The sequence below is a fragment of the Conger conger genome, chromosome 6 (assembly GCF_963514075.1).
Source record: "Conger conger chromosome 6, fConCon1.1, whole genome shotgun sequence".
Taxonomy (NCBI): domain Eukaryota; kingdom Metazoa; phylum Chordata; class Actinopteri; order Anguilliformes; family Congridae; genus Conger; species Conger conger.
The window spans coordinates 1,896,654-1,922,432 of NC_083765.1; the positions used below are offsets into that span (position 1 = coordinate 1,896,654).

General features: G+C 46.6%; 1 protein-coding gene across 1 annotated transcript in view; it reads left to right on the top strand.

The window, feature by feature from the left end:
• LOC133130690 (uncharacterized) overlaps positions 1-25,779 on the top strand; it is a 26,443-nt gene continuing 664 nt past the window's right edge. Inside the window, exons 1-4 of the mRNA XM_061245459.1 lie at positions 1-417; positions 1,323-1,619; positions 25,237-25,490; positions 25,769-25,779. The exon at positions 25,769-25,779 is cut by the window's right edge and continues 113 nt beyond it. Coding sequence (XP_061101443.1) covers positions 375-417; positions 1,323-1,619; positions 25,237-25,490; positions 25,769-25,779 — 605 coding nt within the window. The 5' untranslated portion in view covers positions 1-374. The remainder of the gene's footprint in view (positions 418-1,322; positions 1,620-25,236; positions 25,491-25,768) is intronic.

Here is a 25,779-nt window from a genome sequence, read left to right on the forward strand (position 1 = left end):
TGACGCAGCTCCCCAAAGATTCCCCTGAACCCCGTTATCCACACTCAGCAACCTGCACTTTTCATCTTCTCCTCTAGAGGCCACTGTTCAGACTATTGTATGCCACTCCTGGTGCTGGTCTTCTGGTGCTCTGAGGGTCCTTCACTTCCTCTGACTGAAGAGGAAATTCTCTGTGTGTGTGTGTGTGTGTGTGTGTGTATGTGTATCTGTGTGTCTGTGCTTTGCTTGGGGTTCAGTGTGTGAGTGATACTGTGCTGTGGGCATGTGTGTGTGTGTTTGTGGTGTGTTCGGGTGGGTTCTAATACAGCCGTTTAGATTAAGGAAGTCCAGACTGCAGACGGCTTCAGCCAGTGAAACCTTCATTTCAGAGCAACATGAGAACCACCGTTATACTGTTATATACCTGTTGGATTGCAGGTAGGACCCTGCTATACTGTTATATACCTGCTGGACTGCAGGTAGGACTCTTATACTGTTATATACCTGTTGGACTGCAGGTAGGACTCTTGATACTCTTATATACCTGTTGGACTGCTGGTAGGATATAGTAACTTTTTAGTTTGAAGGCATTTCTTCTGAATGGATTCAATAATGATAACTTGCATCAAAAAAGTCTGTCAAATCTCAGTAATTATCAGTAAATATACTTATCTAATACCTAATTGTTTTACAATGTTGTGGCTTTTTATTCTCCTTTTTCAATCTTGGCTCATTTCAGTGCCTCACTGATGTCCTGCCTTCGTTCACTGAGATTACTGAAACAACAGTCATTGGAATGTCTGGGAAATATGTGAAGAAAATGTTGTTAAAATTGTAGCTCAGGCTGTTTGTAAGCAGCACTTTGGCTATTCCTAGAACGTGCAAACAAGAACTATTATAAGAGGGCCTTGAAGGACACAGACTGTGTTATGGATAAAGGACTTTGATAAATTGTAATGATTATTCATCTTTCTATAGGTTATAGAAGATTGCATCCATTTAAAAACATACAAAATGTTGAATTTCAGCAGTTTAGAAAAATATCATTTTAATGCATCAAAAAATCATCCATGCTGCAAAATTACTGCGCCCAATGATTAATGACTGCCCACTAATTCTACATTCTAGTCAAACACTTGGCCAGCTGTATGTAGTGGGCTTTTATATTGTATGTTTTAAAAGGCATACAACCTTCCACATGACTTCTACTTGTTACTCTTATAGATAATGGATAATGATTTCCCTGTTTAAGTGAACAGTAAACCTGAAACACAAGTAACATACGCCTACCCTTCTTACACCCCCCCCTCTTTATCTGTCTTTCTTTTACTGTCTCTTCCCAGGTTTGCACATATCTTTTACACAGTCAAAGAAACTGAACTGCATTGTGGGAGAGAGGGTCCATTTCCAAACTGCAGTGAAGAACGATGGACATATGTACAAAAATGGCAGTAAGATTGGCAAGGTGATTGAAAGCAAATTCCACATCATTAATGAAAGATACAGTGACAGACTGCAGTGGGACAAGAGCACAGGACTCTTCTCCCTGTCTGGGCTCAAGATGGAGGACTCTGGAGCGTATAAAGTGGAGAACAATGATGGGCCACAAACTGTAGACATATACCAGCTGACGGTGTACAGTAAGTATCAGCACATTTGTACCTAGTTAATATGGGAGAGGTCGTTATAGTATGTTTGGGTCTCTGCATGTATCTGTTGTTACGGCCCAACATGAGTAAACAAAAATGGACCGCAACCTAAAACTAACTTCCACTGAACGGAAGTTAATAAAAGGTTTTTAAATTCAAAAGAATTATCAGGTCCGTAGAACAAGCAACCCAGATGCAAGACCAAGGCAGAGATATTATAACAAAGTCTTTATTATAATATATGCAGGTCAGTCAGGTGAGGGTCAATAGCCAGAAAACAGATTTGGCAGGAATAAGGCAGTTCGTAATACAAAGTCCAGGCAATGGGTCAAAACTCCAGCAAACAGGTATAGCAGGGATAATCGTGGTCACAGGCGAAGGGTCGGTAACTAGCAGGTTAAACAGACAAAAACAGAATCCAGAAACAGAAGTCGAGGAACAGAAATGGGTGGATAGGTAATGTTAATAACACATCACTCACTGTGTACAATGTACAATCAGCGGGCCCGCATTCTTAATCTCATCACCCATCAATTCCACTTCCACTGTGTTTGTGTGTCAGAGACGCAAATTCAACATCAGCACATTGCAATGTGTGCATGTGCATGCTGTACGTGAGGGTGCCTGAAAAGAGTGGCAGAGAGCGAGTGAGAGAGAGGAACATTAGCACAGCAACAGCGTGATCAAATCACTCATACTCACACGCTCTGCTCTCATACACACACGCTCTGCTCACTCACACACACACTCTACTCACTCATACACACGCTCTGCTCACTCATACACACACTCTGCTCACTCACACACACACGCTCTGCTCACTCACACACACACTCTACTCACTCATACACACGCTCTGCTCACTCACACACACACTCTGCTCACTCATACACACACACTCTGCTCACTCACTCACACACGCTCTGCTCACTCACACACACACACTCTGCTCACACACACACACACTCTGCTCACTCACACACACACGCTCTGCTCACTCACACACACTCCGCTCACACACACACACACTCCGCTCACACACACACACACACTCCGCTCACTCATACACACGCTCTGCTCACTCACACACACTCCGCTCACACACACACACACTCCGCTCACACACACACACGCTCTGCTCACTCACACACACACACTCCGCTCACTCATACACACGCTCTGCTCACACACACACACTCCACTCACACACACACACACTCCGCTCACACACACACACACTCCGCTCACACATACACACACACTCCGCTCACACACACACACGCTCCGCTCACTCACACACACACACACGCTCTGCTCACTCACACACACGCTCTGCTCACTCATACACACACTCTGCTCACTCACACACACACTCTGCTCACTCACACACACACTCTGCTCACTCACACACACGCTCTGCTCACTCACACACACACACGCTCTGCTCACTCACACACACACGCTCTGCTCACTCACACACACACGCTCTGCTCACTCACTCACACACACTCTGCTCACTCACTCACACACACTCCGCTCACACACACACACACTCTGCTCACTCACACACACACACTCTGCTCACACACACACACACTCTGCTCACTCACACACACACACTCTGCTCACTCACACACACACTCTGCTCACTCACACACACACTCTGCTCACTCACACACACGCTCTGCTCACTCACACACACACTCTGCTCACTCACACACACACACTCTGCTCACTCACACACACACTCTGCTCACTCACACACACACACTCTGCTCACTCACACACACGCTCTGCTCACTCACACACACACGCTCTGCTCACTCACACACACAGGCTCTGCTCACTCATACACACACACTCTGCTCACTCACACACGGGCTCTGCTCACTCACACACACACTCTGCTCACTCACACACACACACTCTGCTCACTCACACACGGGCTCTGCTCACTCACACACACTCCGCTCACACACACACACACTCCGCTCACTCATACACACGCTCTGCTCACTCACACACACACGCTCTGCTCACACACACACACACTCCGCTCACTCATACACACGCTCTACTCACTCACACACACTCCGCTCACACACACACACACTCTGCTCACTCACACACACACACTCTGCTCACTCACACACACACTCTGCTCACTCACACACATGCTCTACTCACTCACACACACACACTCTGCTCACTCACACACACACTCTGCTCACTCACACACACGCTCTACTCACTCACACACACCCTCTGCTCACTCATACACACGCTCTGCTCACTCACACACACGCTCTACTCACTCACACACACACACTCTGCTCACTCACACACACACTCTGCTCACTCACACACACGCTCTACTCACTCACACACACCCTCTGCTCACTCACACACACACTCTGCTCACTCACACACACACACTCTGCTCACTCACACACGGGCTCTGCTCACTCACACACACTCCGCTCACACACACACACGCTCTGCTCACTCACACACACACTCTGCTCACTCACACACACGCTCTGCTCACTCATACACTGCAGTGAGTGCTGATCGAAGCGTAAAGGGCTTCATCTTACTGCAGACACACTGAACAAACTCAGGGAAGCTCCACACAGACCAAAGGCTGCTGCTCATTTTGGTAAAGTGTGTGAATGATCTGTGAAAGAGTAACACTGTCAATGTAAAACCTGTTCACTTGTGTTTAAAAAGAAAAAGACTGACACCACTTGTCCTGCATGTTTTATGTCATGTTTTTCCCCACAGCTGCTTCTCACTGGGGTTCTGCAGGAAACAGGAACTGCTTCCAGAAAGCAGATGTGTTCTCTGGCACTTTGCCTCATTGAGTGGATATTTTTAACAGCGCTTTCACTCTGCAGTCCAGCAGCTGAACTGCGCAGTCACTGGGTCCAAGAATCCTTCATGTGCAGCCGGGCAAGTGTGTAGCTAATGACACAGTGTTCCTACAGCAGTGTGTAGCTAATGACACAGTGTTCCTACAGCAGTGTGTGGCTAATGACACAGTGTTCTTACAGCAGTGTGTAGCTAATGACACAGTGTTCTTACAGCAGTGTGTAGCTAATGACACAGTGTTCTTACAGCAGTGTGTAGCTAATGACACAGTGTTCCTGCAGCAGTGAGTAGCTAATGACACAGTGTTCCTACAGCAGTGTGTAGCTAATGACACAGTGTTCCTACAGCAGTGTGTAGCTAATGGCACAGTGTTCCTACAGCAGTGTGTAGCTAATGGCACAGTGTTCCTACAGAAGTGTGTAGCTAATGACACAGTGTTCCTACAGCAGTGTGTGGCTAATGACAGTGTTCTTACAGCAGTGTGTGACTAATGACACAGTGTTATTACAGCGCTGTGTAGCTAATGACACAGTGTTCTTACAGCAGTGTGTAGCTAATGACACAGCGTTCTTACAGCAGTGTGTAGCTAATGACACAGTGTTCTTACAGCAGTGTGTAGCTAATGAGACAGTGTTCTTACAGCAGTGTGAAGCTAATGACACAGTGTTCTGACAGCAGTGTGTAGCTAATGACACAGTGTTCCTACAGCAGTGTGTAGCTAATGACACAGCATTCTTACAGCAGTGTGTAGCAAATTACACAGTGTTCTTACAGCAGTGTGTGGCTAAGGGCAGTGTTCTTACAGCAGTGTATAGTAAATGACACTGTGAATTCAGGTATTATTTGAACACAAAGCTTTATTGTTTTAGTGTCAATCATAGAAAAAATGTAAGTGTCACATGAGGATAAAAGGATTAGTCTCACAATGTCACAGAAATAAGGCATTCTACCAGAATGAGTACAAAGCTCATAGATACAGCAAATATATATATATATAAAGTCCGTCAATTATTTCATGAAATGACACTGAAAAGCAACGGTACACAAATATTTCAGATTGTCAGTTATTCGTTGTGTACTGATGTGAAATAAGATTAACCACCCCCCACATTAAGGTATGACACTAAAGGAAATAACTGTGATTCGCTTCATAAAAGAAAAAAACCCCAGCAATGTTTACAGCACTTTCATGAGAAAAATTTCACAAAAAAATAACGAATGTTGATATCCAGTGTAATTAAGTGTGCAAACGGAGGACAGATCCCTCGGTCACACCTCACCTGCTCCAGTACTCAGTGACTCTGTTCCTCACTCTGCTCCAGTACTCAGTGACTCTGTTCCTCACTCTGCATCAGGACTAAGTGACTCTGTTCCTCACTCTGCTCCAGTACTCAGTGACTCTGTTCCTCACTCTGCTCCAGTACTCAGTGACTCTGTTCCAGTATTCAGAGATTCTGTTCCTCACTGTGCTCCAATACAGAGTGACTCTGTTCCTCACTCAATTCCAGTACTCAGTGATTCTGTTCCTCACTGTGCTCCAGTACTCAGTGACTCTGTTCCTCATTCTACTCCAGTACTCAGTGATTCTGTTCCTCACTGCGCACCAGTACTCAGTGACTGTGTTCATTACTCTGCTCCCATACTCAGTGACTCTGTTCCTCACTCTACTCCAGTACTCAGTGACTCTGTTCCTCATCTGCTCCAGTATTCAGTGACTCTGTTCTTCACTCAGCTCCAGTACTCAGTGACTCTGTTCCTCACTCTGCTCCAGTACTCAGTGACTCTGATCCTCACTCTGCTCCAGTACTCAGTGACTCTGTTCCTCACTCTGCTCCAGTACTCAGTGACTCTGTTCTTCACTGCACTCCAGTACTCAGTGACTCTGTTCCTCACTCTGGTCCCGTACTCAGTGACTCTGTTCTTCACTGCACTCCAGTACTCAGTGACTCTGTTCCTCACTCTGCTCCAGTACTTAGTGACCCTCTTCTTCACTCTGCTCCAGTACTTAGTTACTGTGTTCCTCACTCTGCTCCAGTACTCAGTGACTCTGATCCTCACTCTGCTCCAGTACGTAGTGACTCTGCTCCTCACTCTGCTCCAGTACTCAGTGACTCTGTTCCTCACTCTGCTCAAGTACTCAGTGACTCTGTTTCTCACCCTGCTCCAGTACTGAGTGACTCTGTTCCAGTACTCAGTGATTATATTCCTCACTCTGCTCCAGTACGGAGTGACACTGTTCCTCACTCTGCTCCAGTACTCAGTGACTCTGTTCTTCACTGCACTCCAGTACTCAGTGACTCTTTTCCTCACTCTGCTCCCGTACTCAGTGACTCTGTTCCTCACTCTGCTCCAGAACTCAGTGACTCTGATCCTCACTCTGCTCCAGTACTCAGTGACTCTGTTTCTCACCCTGCTCCAGTACTGAGTGACTCTGTTCGAGTACTCAGTGATTATATTCCTCACTCTGCTCCAGTACGGAGTGACACTGTTCCTCACTCTACTCCAGTACTCAGTGACTCTGTTCTTCACTGCACTCCAGTACTCAGTGACTCTGTTCCTCACTCTGCTCCCGTACTCAGTGACTCTGTTCCTCACTCTGCTCCAGTACTCAGTGACTCTGCTTCTCACTCTGGTCTAGTAGTCAGTGACTCTGTTCCTCACTCTGCTCCAGTACTCAGTGACTCTGTTCCTCACTATGCTCCAGTACTCAGTGACTCTGATCCTCACTCTGCTGCAGTACTCAGTGACTCTGTTCCTCACTCTGCTCCCGTACTCAGTGACTCTGTTCCTCACTCTGCTCCAGTACTCAGTGACTCTGTTCCTCACTTTGCTCCAGTACTCCGTGACTCTTTTCAAGTATTCAGTGATTCTGTTCCTCACTCTGCTCCAGGACTCAGTGACTCTCTTCCAGTACTCAGTGATGCTGTTCCTCACTCTGCTCCTGTATGGAGTGACTCTGTTCCTCACTCTGCTCCAGTACTCAGTGACTCTGTTCCTTACTCTGCTCCAGTACTCAGTGACTCTGTTCCTCACTGCACTCCAGTACTCAGTGACTCTGTTCCTCACTCTGCTCCCGTACTCAGTGACACTGTTCTTCACTCTGCTCCAGTACTCAGTCACTGTGTTCCTCACTCTGCTCCAGTACTTAGTGACTCTGATCCTCACTTTGCTCCAGTACTCCGTGACTCTTTTCAAGTATTCAGTGATTCTGTTCCTCACTCTGCTCCAGGACTCAGTGACTCTCTTCCAGTACTCAGTGATGCTGTTCCTCACTCTGCTCCTGTATGGAGTGACTCTGTTCCTCACTCTGCTCCAGTACTCAGTGACTCTGTTCCTTACTCTGCTCCAGTACTCAGTGACTCTGTTCCTCACTGCACTCCAGTACTCAGTGACTCTGTTCCTCACTCTGCTCCAGTACTCAGTCACTGTGTTCCTCACTCTGCTCCAGTACTTAGTGACTCTATTCCGCACTCTGCACCAGAACTCAGTGACTCTGTTCCTCACTCTGCTCTAGTAGTCAGTGACTCTGTTCCTCACTCTGCTCCAGTACTCAGTGACTCTGTTCCTCACTCTGCTCCCGTACTCAATGACGCTGTTCCTCACTCTGCTCCAGTACTCAGTGACTCTGTTCCTCACTCTGCTCCAGTACTCAGTGAGTCTGTTCCTCACTGCGCACCAGTAGTCAGTGACTGTGTTCCTTACTCTGCTCTAGTAGTCAGTGACTCTGTTCCTCACTCTGCTCCAGTACTCAGTGACTCTCTTCCTCACTCTGCTCCAGTACTCAGTGACTCTGTTCCTCACTCTGCATCAGGACTAAGTGACTCTGTTCCTCACTCTGCTCCAGTACTCAGTGACTCTGTTCCTCACTCTGCTCCAGTACTCAGTGACTCTGTTCCTCACCCTGCTCCAGTACTCAGTGACTCTGTTCCTCACTCTGCTCCAGTACTCAGTGACTCTGTTCCTCACCCTGCTCCATTACTCAGTGACTCTGTTCCAGTATTCAGTGATTCTGTTCCTCACTCTGCTCCAGTACTCAGTTACTCTCTTCCAGTTCTCAGTGATTCTGTTCCTCACTCTGCGCCTGTACGGAGTGACTCTGTTCCTCACTCTGCTCCAGTACTCAGTATTTCTGTTCCTCACTCTGCTCCAGAACTCAGTGATTCTGTTCCCCACTCTCCTCCTGTACGGAGTGACTCTGTTCCTCACTCTGCTCCAGTACTCAGTGACTCTGTTCCTCACTCTGCTCCATTACTCAGTGACACTGTTCCAGTACTCAGTGACTCTGTTCCTCACTCTGCTCCAGTACTCAGTGACTCTGTTCTTCACTCTGCTCCAGTACTCAGTGACTCTGTTCCTCACTCTGCTCCAGTACTCAGTGACTCTATTCCTCACCCTGCTCCAGTACTCAGTGACTCTGTTCCTCACTGTGCTCCAGTACTCAGTGACTCTGTTCCTCACGCTGATCCTGTACTCAGTGACTCTGTTCCTCACTCTGCTCCAGTACTCAGTGACTCTGTTCCTCACTCTGCTCCAGTACTCAGTGACTCTGTTCCTCACTCTGCTCCAGTACTCAGTGACTCTGTTTCTCACCCTGCTCCAGTACTGTGTGACTCTGTTCCAGTACTCAGTGATTTTGTTCCTCACTCTACCCCAGTACTCAGTGACTCTGTTCCTCACTCTGCTCCAGTACTCAGTGACTCTGTTCCTCACTCTGCTTCAGTACTCAGTGACTCTGTTCCTCACCCTGCTCTAGTACTCAGTGACTCTGTTCCTCACTCTGCTCCAGTACTCAATGACTCTGTTCCTCACTCTGCTCCAGTACTCAGTGACACTGTTCCTCACTCTGCTCCAGTACTAAGTGACTGTTCCTCACTCTGCTCCAGTACTCAGTGACTCTGTTTCTCACTCTGCTCCAGTACTAAGTGACTCTGTTCCTCACTCTGCTCCAGTACTCAGTGACTCTGTTCCTCACTCTGCTCCAGTACTCAGTCATTCTGTTCCTCACTCGGCTCGTTTAGTCAGTGACACTGTTCCTCACTCTGCTCCAGTACTCAGTGATTCTGTTCCTCACTCTGCTCCAGTACGGAGTGACTCTGTTCCTCACTCTGCTCCAGTACTCAGTGACTCTGTTCCTCACTGTGCTCCAGTACTCAGTGACTCTGTTCGTCACGCTGCTCCTGTACTCAGTGACTCTGTTCCTCACTCTGCTCCTGTACTCAGTGACTCTGTTCCTCACTCTGCTCCAGTACTTAGTGACTCTGTGTCTCACCCTGCTCCAGTACTGTGTGACTCTGTTGCAGTACTCAGTGATTTTGTTCCTCTTTCTGCTCCAGTACTCAGTGACTCTGTTCCTCACTCTGCTCCAGTACTCAGTGACTCTGTTCCTCACTCTGCTTTAGTACTGAGTGACTCTGTTCCTCACTCTGCTCCAGTACTCAGTGACTCTGTTCCTCACCCTGCTCCAGTACTCAGTGACTCTGTTCCTCACTCTGCTCCACTACTCAGTGACTCTGTTCCTCACTCTGCTTCATTACTCAGTGACTCTGTTCCAGTATTCAGTGATTCTGTTCTTCACTCTGCTCCAGTACTCAGTGACTCTGTTCCTCATTCTGCTCCAGTACTCAGTGATTCTTTTCCTCACTCTGCTCTAGTACTCAGTGACTCTGTTCCTCACTCTGCTCCAGTACTCAGTGACTCTGTTCCAGTATTCAGTGATTCTGTTCCTCCCTCTGCTCCAGTTCTTTGTGACTCTGTTCCGCACTCTGCTCCAGTACTCAGTTACTGTGTTCCTCACTCTGCTCCAGTATTCAGTGACTCTGTTCTTCACTCTGCTCCAGTACTCAGTGACTCTGTTCCTCACTCTGCTCCAGTACTCAGTGACTCTGTTCCTCACTGCGCTCCAGTACTCGGTGACTCTATTCCTCACTCTGCTCGTGTACTCAGTGACCCTGTTCCTCACTCTGCTCCAGTACTTAGTGACTTTGTTCCTCACTCTGCTCCAGTACTCAGTGACTCTGTTCCTCACTCTGCTCTAGTACTCAGTGACTCAGTTCCTCACTCTGCTTCAGTACTCAGTGACTCTGTACCTCACTCTGCTCCATTACTCAGTGACTCTGTTCCAGTATTCAGTGATTCTGTTCCTCACTCTGCTTCAGTACTCAGTTACTATGTTCCTCACTCTGCTCCAGTACTCAGTGATTCTGTTCCTCACTCTGCTCCAGTACACAGTGACTCTGTTCCCCACTCTGCTCCAGTACTAAGTGACTCTCTTCCAGAACTCATTGATACTGTTCCCCACTCTGCTCCTGTACGGAGTGACTCTGTTCCTCACTCTGCTCCAGTACTCAGTCATTCTGTTCCTCACTCGGCTCTTTTAGTCAGTGACTCTGTTCCTCACTCTGCTCCAGGACTCAGTGATTCTGTTCCTCACTCTGCTCCAGTACGGAGTGACTCTGTTCCTCACTCTGCTCCAGTACTCAGTGACTCTTTTCCTCACTGTGCTCCAGTACTCAGTGACTCTGTTCCTCACGCTGCTCCTGTACTCAGTGACTCTGTTCCTCACTCTGCTCCAGTACTCAGTCATTCTGTTCCTCACTCGGCTCTTTTAGTCAGTGACTCTGTTCCTCACTCTGCTCCAGTACTCAGTGACTCTGTTCCTCCCTGTGCTCCAGTACTCAGTGACTCTGATCCTCACTCTGCTCCAGTACTCAGTGATTCTGTTCCTCACTCTGCTCCAGTACTCAGTGACTCTGTTCCTCACCCTTCTCCAGTACTCAGTGACTCTGTTCCTCACCCTGCTCCAGTACTCAGTGACTCTGTTCCTCACTCTGCTCCAGTACTCAGTGACTCTGTTCCTCACTCTGCTCCATTACTCAGTGACTCTGTTCCAGTACTCAGTGACTCTGTTCCTCACTCTGCTCTAGTACTCAGTGACTCTGTTCCTCACTCTGCTCCAGTACTCAGTGACTCTGTTCCTCACCTTGCTCCATTACTCAGTGACTCTGTTCCAGTATTCAGTGATTCTGTTCCTCACTCTGCTCCAGTACTCAGTTACTCTCTTCCAGTTCTCAGCGATTCTGTTCCTCACTCTGCGCCTGTACGGAGTGACTCTGTTCCTCACTCTGCTCCAGTACTCAGTGACTCTGTTCCTCACTCTGCTCCATTACTCAGTGACACTGTTCCAGTACTCAGTGACTCTGTTCCTCACTCTGCTCCAGTACTCAGTGACTCTGTTCTTCACTCTGCTCCAGTACTCAGTGACTCTGTTCCTCACTCTGCTCCAGTACTCAGTGACTCTATTCCTCACCCTGCTCCAGTACTCAGTGACTCTGTTCCTCACTGTGCTCCAGTACTCAGTGACTCTGTTCCTCACGCTGATCCTGTACTCAGTGACTCTGTTCCTCACTCTGCTCCAGTACTCAGTGACTCTGTTCCTCACTCTGCTCCAGTACTCAGTGACTCTGTTCCTCACTCTGCTCCAGTACTCAGTGACTCTGTTTCTCACCCTGCTCCAGTACTGTGTGACTCTGTTCCAGTACTCAGTGATTTTGTTCCTCACTCTACCCCAGTACTCAGTGACTCTGTTCCTCACTCTGCTCCAGTACTCAGTGACTCTGTTCCTCACTCTGCTTCAGTACTCAGTGACTCTGTTCCTCACCCTGCTCTAGTACTCAGTGACTCTGTTCCTCACTCTGCTCCAGTACTCAGTGACTCTGTTCCTCACTCTGCTACATTACTCAGTGACTCTGTTCCAGTACTCAGTGACTCATTTCCTCACTCTGCTCCAGTACTCAGTGACTCTGTTCCTCACTCTGCTCCAGTACTCAGTGACTCTGTTCCTCACTCTGCTCCAGTACTTAGTGACTCTGTTTCTCACTTTGCTCCAGTACTGTGTGACTCTGTTGCAGTTCTCAGTGATTTTGTTCCTCACTCTGCTCCAGTACTCAGTGACTCTGTTCCTCACACTGCTCCAGTACTCAGTGACTCTGTTCCTCACTCTGCTCCAGTACTCAGTGACTCTGTTCCTCACTCTGCTCCAGTACTGAGTGACTCTTTTCCTCACTCTGCTCCAGTACTCAGTGACTCTGTTCCTCACCCTGCTCCAGTACTCAGTGACTCTGTTCCTCACTCTGCTCCAGTACTCAGTGACTCTGTTCCTCACTCTGCTCCAGTACTCAGTGACTCTGTTCCAGTATTCAGTGATTCTGTTTCTCACTCTGCTCCAGGACTCAGTTACTCTCTTCCAGTTCTCAGTGACTCTGTTCTTCACTCTGCTCCAGTACTCAGTGACTCTGTTCCTCATTCTGCTCCAGTACTCAGTGATTCTTTTCCTCACTCTGCTCTAGTACTCAGTGACTCTGTTCCTCACTCTGCTCCAGTACTTAGTGACTCTGTTCCAGTATTCAGTGATTCTGTTCCTCCCTCTGCTCCAGTTCTTTGTGACTCTGTTCCGCACTCTGCTCCAGTACTCAGTTACTCTTTTCCTCACTCTGCTCCAGTATTCAGTGACTCTGTTCTTCACTCTGCTCCAGTACTCAGTGACTCTGTTCCTCACTCTGCTCCAGTACTCAGTGACTCTGTTCCTCACTGCGCTCCAGTACTCGGTGACTCTATTCCTCACTCTGCTCGTGTACTCAGTGACTCTGTTCCTCACTCTGCTCCAGTACTTAGTGACTCTGTTCCTCACTCTGCTCCAGTACTCAGTGACTCTGTTCCTCACTCTGCTCTAGTACTCAGTGACTCAGTTCCTCACTCTGCTTCAGTACTCAGTGACTCTGTACCTCACTCTGCTCCATTACTCAGTGACTCTGTTCCAGTATTCAGTGATTCTGTTCCTCACTCTGCTCCAGTACTCAGTTACTCTGTTCCTCACTCTGCTCCAGTACTCAGTGATTCTGTTCCTCACTCTGCTCCAGTACACAGTGACACTTTTCCCCACTCTGCTCCAGTACTCAGTGACTCTCTTCCAGAACTCAGTGATACTGTTCCCCACTCTGCTCCTGTACGGAGTGACTCTGTTCCTCACTCTGCTCCAGTACTCAGTCATTCTGTTCCTCACTCGGCTCTTTTAGTCAGTGACTCTGTTCCTCTCTCTGCTCCAGGACTCAGTGATTCTGTTCCTCACTCTGCTCCAGTACGGAGTGACTCTGTTCCTCACTCTGCTCCAGTACTCAGTGACTCTGTTCCTCACTCTTCTCCAGTACTCAGTTTCTGTGTTCCTCACTCTGCTCCAGTACTTAGTGACTCTGTTTCTCACTCTGCTCTAGTACTCAGTTACTGTGTTCCTCACTCTGCTCCAGTACTCAGTGACTCTGATCATCACTCTGCTCCAGTACTCAGTGACTCTGTTCCTCACTCTGCTCCAATACTCAGTGACTCTGTTTCTCACCCTGCTCCAGTACTGTGTGACTCTGTTGCAGTACTCAGTGATTTTGTTCCTCACTCTGCTCCAGTACTCAATGACTCTGTTCCTCACTCTGCTCCAGTACTCAGTGACTCTGTTCCTCACTCTGCTTCAGTACTCAGTGACTCCTTTCCTCACCCTGCTCCAGTACTCAGTGACTCTGTTCCTCACTCTGCTCCAGTACTCAGTGACTCTGTTCCAGTACTCAGTGACTCTGTTCCTCACTCTGCTCCAGTACTCAGTGACTCTGTTCCTCACTCTGCTCCAGTACTCAGTGACTCTGTTCCTCACTCTGGTCCAGTACTCAGTGACTCTGTTCCTCACTCTGCTCCAGTACTCAGTGACTCTGTTCCATTATTCAGTGATTCTGTTCCTCACTCTGCTCCAGTACTCTGTTACTCTCTTCCAGTTCTCAGTGACTCTGTTCCTCACTCTGCTCCTGTACGGAGTGACTCTGTTCCTCACTCTGCTCCAGTGCTCAGTGATTCTGTTCCTCACTCTGCTCCAGTACACAGTGACTCTGTTCCCCACTCTGCTCCAGTACTCAGTGACTCTGTTCCTCATTGCACTCCAGTACTCAGTGACTCTGTTCCTCACTCTGCTCCAGTACTCAATGACTCTGTTCCTCATTCTGCTCCAGTACTCATTGACTCTGTTCCTCACTCTGCTCCAGTACTCAGTGACTCTGTTCCTCACTCTGCTCCAGTACTCAGGATTTGGACTTGCTATTGATAAACCTGTAATTTTACTGGTCATTTTGAAGGTTCTCTTTTAAATGTGATTTAGTTTGGTTTGAAATCATTAGGGTTGGTTAAAAAGCATTGGAGACCTTTTGTACACTTTGGGCAGGCTTTAGAAAAACATACTCACATGCATGTGAAAAAAACACATGGGAAGGTTAATTGCCTTTACATTTGTATTTAAAAAATCTGTTTTAATAGAAAAATCAGCTTTTCTGATTATTCATGTATCTGGACAAATATGCAGATGTTCTGTATTTGGAGAGATTTCGGGACCCTTGAGAATATCTGGGTGCAGAAAACCTGTCAATGCCTGTCAATATCTCTACCATATTTTGTACACAAGCTGACATCAAGTTTATGCACAAATATTAAGTAGTTCTGGGTTGGTACTTGACTTAGAAATTGAGATATTCAGTGCTAAACTACCAAATCATTTTCTTGTAATTTTTGCGTGCGCTGTATGTACATGCACTGACATAAATTTGTTCTGACTAAAATTACTAGCCTCTTCTTTAATTTCAGTTCAGTTTAACCGTGTGTGCAGTAAACAGTTTTTGAGATATTGGCACTTGTATTGGACTAGTACAAAACAGGTGGAAATTGTCCTCGAGGGGCAATTGCCCTCTGAAGTGTACAGAAGCATCTTATTTGCTCAAGTTCAATCAAATGCCTCCAAACTCATTGGATGGTGCTCCATCCCACAGCAAGGCAATGATCCTCTGGTGCTCATGTTGACAAATGCCAATAACAGACTCCAAAGGCAAACAAATCAAGATTAGATTCCGAAAGCTTTCTTATACTTACTCCGAGGAAGCAATTGAATACATCTGACTTATCAGCTGAGAATTTAACTGTCCAATTACTTTTGGTCCCCTAAAATGGGGGGGGGGGGGGGGGGCATCCAGTACGGATGTAAATACCCTCAAATTAAAGGTGACAGTATGCACTTGTACCTCATATTCATTGTTTCATTTCAAATTCAATGTGCTGGAGTACAGAGCCAAAACAACAAAAAAATGTGTCATTGTCCAAATACTTATGGACTGCATGATATGTCTTTAATCTGGGCCTGCTATAACCTGGAGCTGTGAGGAGCTCTTCAAACTAGGATTGATGCCAATTACTTGAGTAAATAAGGACTCTTTTGCTTCTTTAAAAAATAATTGTCTCAGTAACAAGTAAAAACATATAGCCAACCTGTTGCAGGACTGGCCAATAGACTGTTATTGCACCCATCAATGTTGATCACCATGTTACATTACATTACATTATTGGCATTTGGCAGACGGTCTGGATCGTACAGTTGATTAGACTAAGCAGCAGACAAAACCACCGACCTTGCATGTCCCAGGCATTTACCTTAACCACTACGCTGCAGGCCGCCCTGTTAACGTGTCAAATAAATGTTCCTTTTTCTCTGGTCTGATCAGCAGCTCTGAAGCCCACATTCTGAAATAACCAGTAATCAGGCCTGAGAAGGTAGCAATTAAGGGCCTCCTGTGCTCAATATGTGAGACCAGAACCAGGATTGTTCATATTCAACAGGCTTGGACAAGCTTCAAATAAACATTTTCTATATTTTAGACACGTATCTCAGAAGACTAATTGTCCTGAGCATTATTTGCAAAGCCTGAGGCAGATTCTCACATGGTGCCTGGAGCGTTCTTTGCTGTTTTTGAGGTTTAATTTCTATTAGGCAAGTGTGCCCCCTTGTGGCGAATAACACATGAACACGTGAACTGAAATTAGAAGTCGTAAGACTTTCCAATACATTCATATGACAGCATATGAATTTGCACTTGATGATGTATTAATCGATCATTAACGTTGCATCCACAGGTTGCATCATATTCAGGAACAACGACACCTGACTGGAATCAACACTCAAAGGTTATTATCTCTTAGGTTTAGTGTTACTGTAAAAGGTTTCGTGGGATTTTATTAAGCACTGTCACACTTAAAGAGTTGTGGGGGGGCTCATCGCAGACTAAACACATGGCAACCATTTTGTACAGGAACGTTTAACAAACGTTACTATTCTTCCGTTGAGACGGAAAGGAAATCAGCAGATAGCTGGCTGGACTTTGATTAGATCCTCAGTGTAGCCAGCCTATTGTCATGTTTTTATTTAAACGTAGTTTTAGTTAAAGCTGTATGTTAGTTTAATTTATGAATGTTACGTATTCGTTATACTGTGGTAATCTCGTCTAGCTAACTTTTACTAAAAGACTTTTTAAAAGTTTTAGCTACTGAAATTGGTCATTTCGGGGGCGACGACGTTACCTCAGAGTCTAATCTTTACTTTTACGATCTGTAAAATAAAATATGAACTGTATTTAAATGGATTCTGATTATTGTGTATAGTTTCTCACGTTCAAGTAGCCACCTATAGTTTTACATTGAGTGGTCTGATCTAACCATAGATCTTACACTCATTCCAGCCAACGGTCGATGCCGAGCATAAGCACGCGCAACCAGTGACGTAGATTTCATTTGAATATCATCCGATAACTTGTTGTTGTTGGACAGACTATTAACCCACAGTTATGCTAGCATCAGCCAATGACGTGTGCTAGCTCGTCTACGGGATATTTAAACCTGCAGGTACCAGGTAGGTACAGCCTGCACACAACAGTAAATAAATATTTTGTAGTTATTATTTCCTCAACACCCCCCACCAGCAGAAATATTGTCCTGTTAATTTCCCCGGTCTGATGGCTGAAGCAGGGCTGAGCTTGGTCAGGTACTGAAGCTAAACAGGGCTGGGCTTGGTCAGGTACTGAAGCTAAGCAGGGCTGAGCTTGGTTAGTACTGAAGCTAAACAGGACTGGGCTTGGTCAGGTACTGAAGCTAAACAGGACTGGGCTTGGTCAGGTACTGAAGCTAAACAGGGCTGAGCTTGGTCAGGTACTGAAGCTAAGCAGGGCTGGGCTTGCTCAGGTACTGAAGCTAAACAGGGCTGTGCTTGGTCAGGTACTGAAGCTAAGCAGGGCAGATGAACAAGAACCAACAACTGAGGAAGAATGTCAACACCTAGCTATACCCTCAATGGGAAGAATGGACCAAATGGACATTGCCATAAATGAACAGGACAGAAGTCCTAGTGCAACTCTGAATGATTGTGTGGACCTCTGAAGGTTTCTGCAGAGCCACACAGCACCCCTGGCTCTGGCAAACGCCAAGGCTTGATGAGGAATGATGAGGATAGGTTCATGTCAAGTCAAACTGGAGTTTAAAAGAGAATGCTGGAACCTAGAGAGGAGATGTAACATGTAATTAAATGAGATATGGATTGAAGTGAACGAGCCACGAAACGTCACAAATCCACTTAGGAGAGCAGGAAGGAACCGTTCGGAAATCGCCCATGTGCTGCCCAGACCATAAAAAACGGCGCACAGCATCACAGCGAGAGCAGACCAAATGTAAAGGTATACACACAGACTCATACACAGACACCGCATCGACCGAGTCCACCCGCTGCTGCAATGCGAGAACCGTCCGCCATACTGGTCTGGGCAAGACTGTCCTGTAAACACATACAAAAGCGTAGCGGTTAAGGTACATGACTGGGACCCACAAGGTCGGTGGTTCGATCACCGGTGCTCCAGGGCAGACCACAGCTCATCCACTTTAAAATACAAAATCGTCAAATGCAATCAATCAGTTAATCTGTAATAATCAATCCACCCGTGTGAATTTAAAAAGTAGTTATTTAATGTATCTGAACCGGTTTTTTTTTTTTATACAATCAATTGAATTGAAGAATACCTTTGCAGTGTATGTGGATATGGGAGGTTAAGATGGAGTGACTCCCTGAGTGAGAGTGGGAGAAAACTCCCTCTGGTCTGTTGTGTAATCATGGCCCTGTCTATCGGAAGACCTGAAATTCAGTTAGCACAGAATAATTAGTGAGTGCCCTTGAAATAATAGCTAGGAAGTCTAACAAAGATGGGAAAGTGTAAACATAAGATTGTCCATGAAGTTCAAGGCTTTATTTTCATTTTACCCAAGTAGAAATCGAGCCTTTCTTTCGGTTCTTTGTTTCTGAGGTTCTTCCCCCTCAGATCCTGAAGAAGACCATACACCATGTTCTTTGCCCTCCGTTCTCAGTCCTTCACGTTCCTGATCTCTCACTCCAGGCTCTCCACCCTAGCCAAGGCTTCCCTGAGTCTGGCCTTTAGACCAGTGGGAGATGCAGGCGATGCATAGGAGTGGTCTGAGTAGAGAGCAGGGTGACAATGTTTTGAGTAATGTTAATACATCACTCACTGTCACACCCATTGTGTGCAAAGCTAGTACAATGTACAATCAGCTGGCCCGCATTCTTGATCTCATCACCCATCAATTCCACTTCCACTGCGTGTTTGTGTGTCAGAGACGCAAATTCAACATCAGCACATTGCAATGTGTGCATGTGCATGCTGTACGTGAGGGTGCCTGAAAAGAGAGGCAGAGAGCGAGTGAGAGAGAGGAACATTAGCACAGCAACAGCGTGATCAAATCACTCACACACACACGCTCTGCTCACTCACACACACACGCTCTGCTCACACACACACACGCTCTGCTCACTCACACACACACGCTCTGCTCACTCACACACACACTCTGCTCACTCACACACACGCTCCGCTCACTCATACACACACTCTGCTCACTCACACACACGCTCTGCTCACTCACACACACGCTCCGCTCACTCACACACACGCTCCGCTCACTCTCACACACACACTCTGCTCACTCACACACACGCTCTGCTCACTCACACACACGCTCTGCTCACTCACACACACACGCTCTGCTCACACACACACACGCTCTGCTCACTCACACACACACGCTCTGCTCACTCACACACACACTCTGCTCACTCACACACACGCTCCGCTCACTCATACACACACTCTGCTCACTCACACACACGCTCTGCTCACTCACACACACGCTCCGCTCACTCACACACACGCTCCGCTCACTCTCACACACACGCTCTGCTCACTCACACACACGCTCTGCTCACTCACACACACGCTCTGCTCACTCACACACACACACGCTCTGCTCACACACACACACACTCTGCTCACTCACACACACTCTGCTCACTCACACACACACTCTGCTCACTCACACACACACTCTGCTCACTCACTCACACACTGTGCTCACTCACACACACACGCTCTGCTCACTCACACACACACACTCTGCTCACTCATACACACTCTGCTCACTCACACACACACACTGTGCTCACTCATACACACGCTCTGCTCACTCACACACACGCTCTTCTCACTCATACACACGCTCCGCTCACTCATACACACACACTCTGCTCACTCATACACACACTCTGCTCACTCACACACACACACTCTGCTCACTCACACACACGCTCTGCTCACTCATACACACACGCTCCGCTCACTCACACACACACGCTCTGCTCACTCACACACACACTCTGCTCACTCACACACACACTCTGCTCACTCACACACACGCTCTGCTCACTCATACACACACTCTGCTCACTCATACACACACACTCCGCTCACTCATACACACACACTCTGCTCACTCATACACACACTCTGCTCACTCACACACACACACTCTGCTCACTCACACACACGCTCTGCTCACTCATACACACACGCTCCGCTCACTCACACACACACACTCTGCTCACTCACACACACACACTGTGCTCACTCATACACACGCTCTGCTCACTCACACACACGCTCTGCTCACTCATACACACACTCCGCTCACTCATACACACACACTCTGCTCACTCATACACACACTCTGCTCACTCACACACACACACTCTGCTCACTCACACACACGCTCTGCTCACTCATACACACACGCTCCGCTCACTCACACACACACGCTCTGCTCACTCACACACACACTCTGCTCACTCACACACACACTCTGCTCACTCACACACACGCTCTGCTCACTCATACACACACTCTGCTCACTCATACACACACACTCCGCTCACTCATACACACACACTCTGCTCACTCATACACACACTCTGCTCACTCACACACACACACTCTGCTCACTCACACACACGCTCTGCTCACTCATACACACACGCTCCGCTCACTCACACACACACGCTCTGCTCACTCACACACACACTCTGCTCACTCACACACACACTCTGCTCACTCACACACACACACTCTGCTCACTCACACACACGCTCTGCTCACACACACACACTCTCTGCTCACTCACACACACACGCTCTGCTCACTCACACACACACACTCTGCTCACTCACACACACACTCTGCTCACTCACACACACACGCTCTGCTCACTCATACACACGCTCTACTATAGATGAAAATATCGATTTTGGGCCCATAATCAATATTTTAGAACTTCAGAAATCAAATAAACAAAATGTACTTTTAGTACTAAAGTCTCAGCTTTCATATCTACACCTAGCGTTATCGCTAACGTTAGCTATAGATAGTCTGACTGGTGTTCAACTAGTTCACTCTCCAAATAATGTAATAATGCCAAAATACAAACAAAAACAATTGTTTAGTCTTACCGGTGAAAGGTATTTGGATTGTGCGACCGATGGTTCATAAGGTCCCAGCCGACACAAGACTCAGGCATCTTTATCCAGTACAGTCCAGTCCATTCCAGAGTAGAGTTACAGTAAGTTGCCCGGACCAATATGGCGGCGACGTTGACATACGATCCAGCGGTCGATGCGGCGTCTATTTTTTTATTCGATTTGATTTATTGACAAAGGCAATACATAAGTATAAAAAACATACAGTATGTCTCTGCCTTGTCAGGGATAAAAACGAAAAGAAAGTCCAAGACTTATTTCCATCGTTGTCCCTGCTGTACCAGTGTCCAAGTGGAGACAGGCATCTGTTTAGAGTGCTTTGAGCAATTATACTATAAAATACGAGTGCAATAATACAATAATACAAGTACAATGGTAAAACAATACATCATGAGTTCTCGATGGAACCAAAGCGCACATCATATTACATCATCGGGCACATAGCTTATACATGAAGGTCGCTTAACAAGTTTCCTGATCCTTGTTTTAAAACACCCTGCACTTTCAACTTCTTTTATGGAGAGAGGCAGTTTCTTCCACTCTACAGCACCAGCATAGATAAGATACTCCTCCTGTCTTTATCCAGCGCTTGTAGAGGGCTACATTTCCCAGACTAGCTCTAGTGTGGTGTCCATGTGCTATTTTCTTTAAATAATTGTTAAAATAATTTGGGGCTCTACTGTTGGCTGTCTGGCTCTGACCTCGACTGGTAACCACTGGAGTTGTATAAACTGCCTTGCCCACGCCGCTTCTGTGGTTAAGGCCCAGGACTACTCTGATTAGTTCATTCTGTGCTACCTGAAGTTTCTGTTTCAGGGCTTTGTTGTATGTGTACATGTCTATGGGTATACAGGCAGTGAGGAGAAGAGACTGTGGTGAGCCCATGCAGAGCTGAGAGTATTCATAAACACCAGAGAGGCAGCCGGTAAGACAGCAGACTGTTTAATAATGAAGACTGTTGCTGCGGACGATCATTGCTGCCAGCTAATTGTTTGCTAGCGCACTAGCTTAGCCACGAAGTCGATCGCGCAGTATCGCGTGGCTTGTTAACTCTTTAAACGTGTGCTGATGCCTCGTTAATTTTTCTGAACCTGCCAACCTTGAAAGTATTTATTAATGTGATACTTAAGTGTAAAAAGTAGGAACGGGTTATGGCGAGTGCTGCTAATTTATTAAGTGCAACTAAATTGCTTCACTTGGTCACGAGATTTGGTGAATTAATGAAGGATGAAGTAAGTTCGTTGTGTGGTGGGTTCAGCTGCGGTAGAAATTCATGATTGGGGGCATAATTTAAACATTGCATTAGTTAGGAATTGCATAATTCAATTTAATACTCATTTAAATAAATATGACCATAAAATGCAATTCGTGTCAAAATACAGTTCATGGCATACAATTAAAGTTAAAATGGAGTCAATGGAAAACGTAAATAAATTCATACTTACCTGAAAATAAGATGAAGTAATTATGAACAGCAGTGGGTAACTTTATTTGCACTTATTGTATATAAGGTAAAGAAGACACTGGGTTTCACAGTATTTATTAATGTGTTTTTCATATTACAGTTATTTGCAATAGCATGTACAGAATTTAGAATATATAATGCACATAACAATCTGGCAGGGAACTAACAAAACAGACAGGTATATATAGGGAGATAACTAAGGGAAATAATTATCAGGCGTGCAAGAAAACCAGGAAGTGAAAGCAGGTGAAACGAATGAATGGGAGACAGGCAGACTACAGACAGCACAAGAGGGTAATAATACACGGAAACGCTAACAACATATACAAGACATAGAAAACACGAAACCTAACAAGAACCAAAAAAATAATCTATCCCTAACTTGCAAAAACAAAAAGGAGTGAGTCTCCTGCAAGTAAACTTCCCTACACTGACCTAAACTCACTAAAAGGTGCTAAACCAGGGGTGTCCACTCTTATCCAGAAAGGGCCGGTGTGTGTGCAGGTTGTTGTTTTAGCACAGGACTAAGACAGCTGATTGTACTCATCAAGGTCTTGATTAAAGACCACAATTAGTTCATTAGTATAATCAGGTGTGTTACTGCTGGGTTAAAACAAATACCTGCACCCATGCCGGCCCTTTTAGGATAAGATTGGACACCTCTGTGTTAAAGAATGCACCTGGCCATCTGCCAACTACAAAATAAACCCGCTAATCACAAAACAGAATAAAACTCTTGGCATACAAGCATAAAACACAGCACAACTTTAAAAAAGAAGAAAGGAGTCTCTTAAAAACAATATTTTCAACAAGTGTGTCTCTTCAAAAGTGTCTCCTGATGACTGTTGAGGCTTCCAACTTTATTCTGTTTGGCCAGGTGAAAACCGCTGGCAAGGGACAGCTACATGGCAGCCACAGGCATCCAGGGACTCCAATACTAGGGAGCCTAACGATGTGCAAGTGTACTGTATTATTCTGGCATGTTTTTAAAATGAAGTTTACAAGGTAAATAGATGTTGTGAGTATTGGGCCTTCTTGGAGAAGGTGGGAGGGGTGCTGGGGGGCACTCACACTGGCAAAGACTGGGAGACCTGGAAGGGCGTAATCGGGAGGAACAGACTATCTGAACTTGTGCAGTGTCATGTTCTTGGACTTCTGTGTTGGTCATGGTTTGTCCATAAGTAACACCACGTTCGAATACAAGGATGTTCGTAAGTGTACATAGCATAAGAACACATTGGGCCGAAGTTCAATGATTGAACAATGATATATGATTCAATGATTGAACTCAGTATATTTGATATATATGATCTACAGTATATTTTGGACATTTGGTGGACAGTGGAGCTGAGCTGTCCACTGATGACCATTTGGAGGTGAGGTGGGCCAGGTGTCAGGGAAAGCTGCCAGACAGTCCAGGTGGGTCCAACACAGTCCAGGTAGGCCCCAGAAAGGCCAGGTAGGCCCCAGACATGTACAAAGTATTGGCGTTTGCTGGGAACACCTGTCTGGAAGGATTTAAACAGCCCCAAGAGAACTTTGGAGAAGACCTTGGAGAAGGCTTTGGAGAAGGACTTTTGGTCAGCCCCAAAGTGGTTCTGGAAACCCATTTGCCATCTCAGGAGGGGAACATCCCTGGCATTTCTTAGCAATGATGGTGAAACTCTGATCACAAATCTGATCACAATCACAATAGAGATATTGTCAGAAGGTGGAACACTTTGAGGAACCCCTGAATGTTGTGTTGAAGGCTCTCACACAGAGGGGAGTTAGGGCTCAGTGTTGATAGCCAGTGTTGAAGGCTCACACACAGAGAGTAGAGTTAGGGGCCAGTGTTAATAGCCAGTGTTGAAGGCTCACACAGAGTAGAGTTAGGGGCCAGTGTTAATAGCCAGTGTTGAAGGTTCACACAGAGTAGAGTTAGGGGCCAGTGTTTATAGCCAGTGTTGAAGGCTCTCCCTGTTGCTCACCCCGCTTCTCATGGGCCTCCACTGGCTTCCCATTGCCGCACGCATCCGTTTCAAGGCCCTAGTGTTGGCATTTCAGGCTGCTAAGGGGACTGCCCCACCTTACATACAATCCCTGATCACTCCCTACTCCCCAGCTAGACCACTCCGGTCTGCCAGCTCTGCTAGAACAGCATTTCCTGTGTATTTTGCTAGTTTCTGGATGTGATGCTCTGACTTATGGTAGAACCTATGCACTTGTAAGTCGCTTTGGATTAAAAGCGTCTGCCAAATGACTAAAATGTAAATGTAAATGCTGTATCTCTGCACAGACCCAGTACCCAGTGTTAATAGCCATTGTTGAAGGCTCTCCCTGTTGCTGTATCTCTGCACAGACCCAGTACCCAGTGTTAATAGCCAGGGTTGAAGGCTCACACAGAGAGTGGAGTTAGGGGCCAGTGTTAATAGCCAGTGTTGAAGGCAGACAGAGAGTGGAGTAAGGGGCCAGTGTTGAGAGCCAGTGTTGAAGGCTCTCCCTGTTGCTGTATCTCTGCACAGACCCAGTACCCAGACCTCAGGTGTCCAGCAGGAGCAGGGTGAAACCCAGCTGCAGTGTGCTGTGCTCTGTGGAGAATGGGAGAGAGCTCACCCTGTCCTGGCACAGAGAGGGGCAGATACTGTCCTACACCAGCAGCCCCAATCTCAGCACCCCCCTGTCCCTCCCTCTGGAGATAGAAGAGAACAGCGCCCCCTACAGCTGCGTGGCTGAAAACCCAGCAAGGAAGGAGATAGTCCTAGTCAAACCTGCTATGGTAAGAAACTGCAAAACTTTGGCATTTAACTGCATTTATCTGTACTGTGAAAACGTATGTCATGGTGTGGCTATGAACAGCCTCCCTGTAGGGAGAAGAATAAGATGCAGCTCTCTGTAGGGAGGAGGGTAAGGAGCAGCTCTCTGTAGGGAGGGTAAGGAGCAGCTCTCTGTAGGGAAGAGGGTAAGGAGCAGCTCTCTGTAGGGAGGAGGCAAATGAGCAGCTGATGTGACACATTCTCTCTCTCTCTCTCTCTCTCTCTCTCTCTCTCTCTCTAGGTCACTGTTCC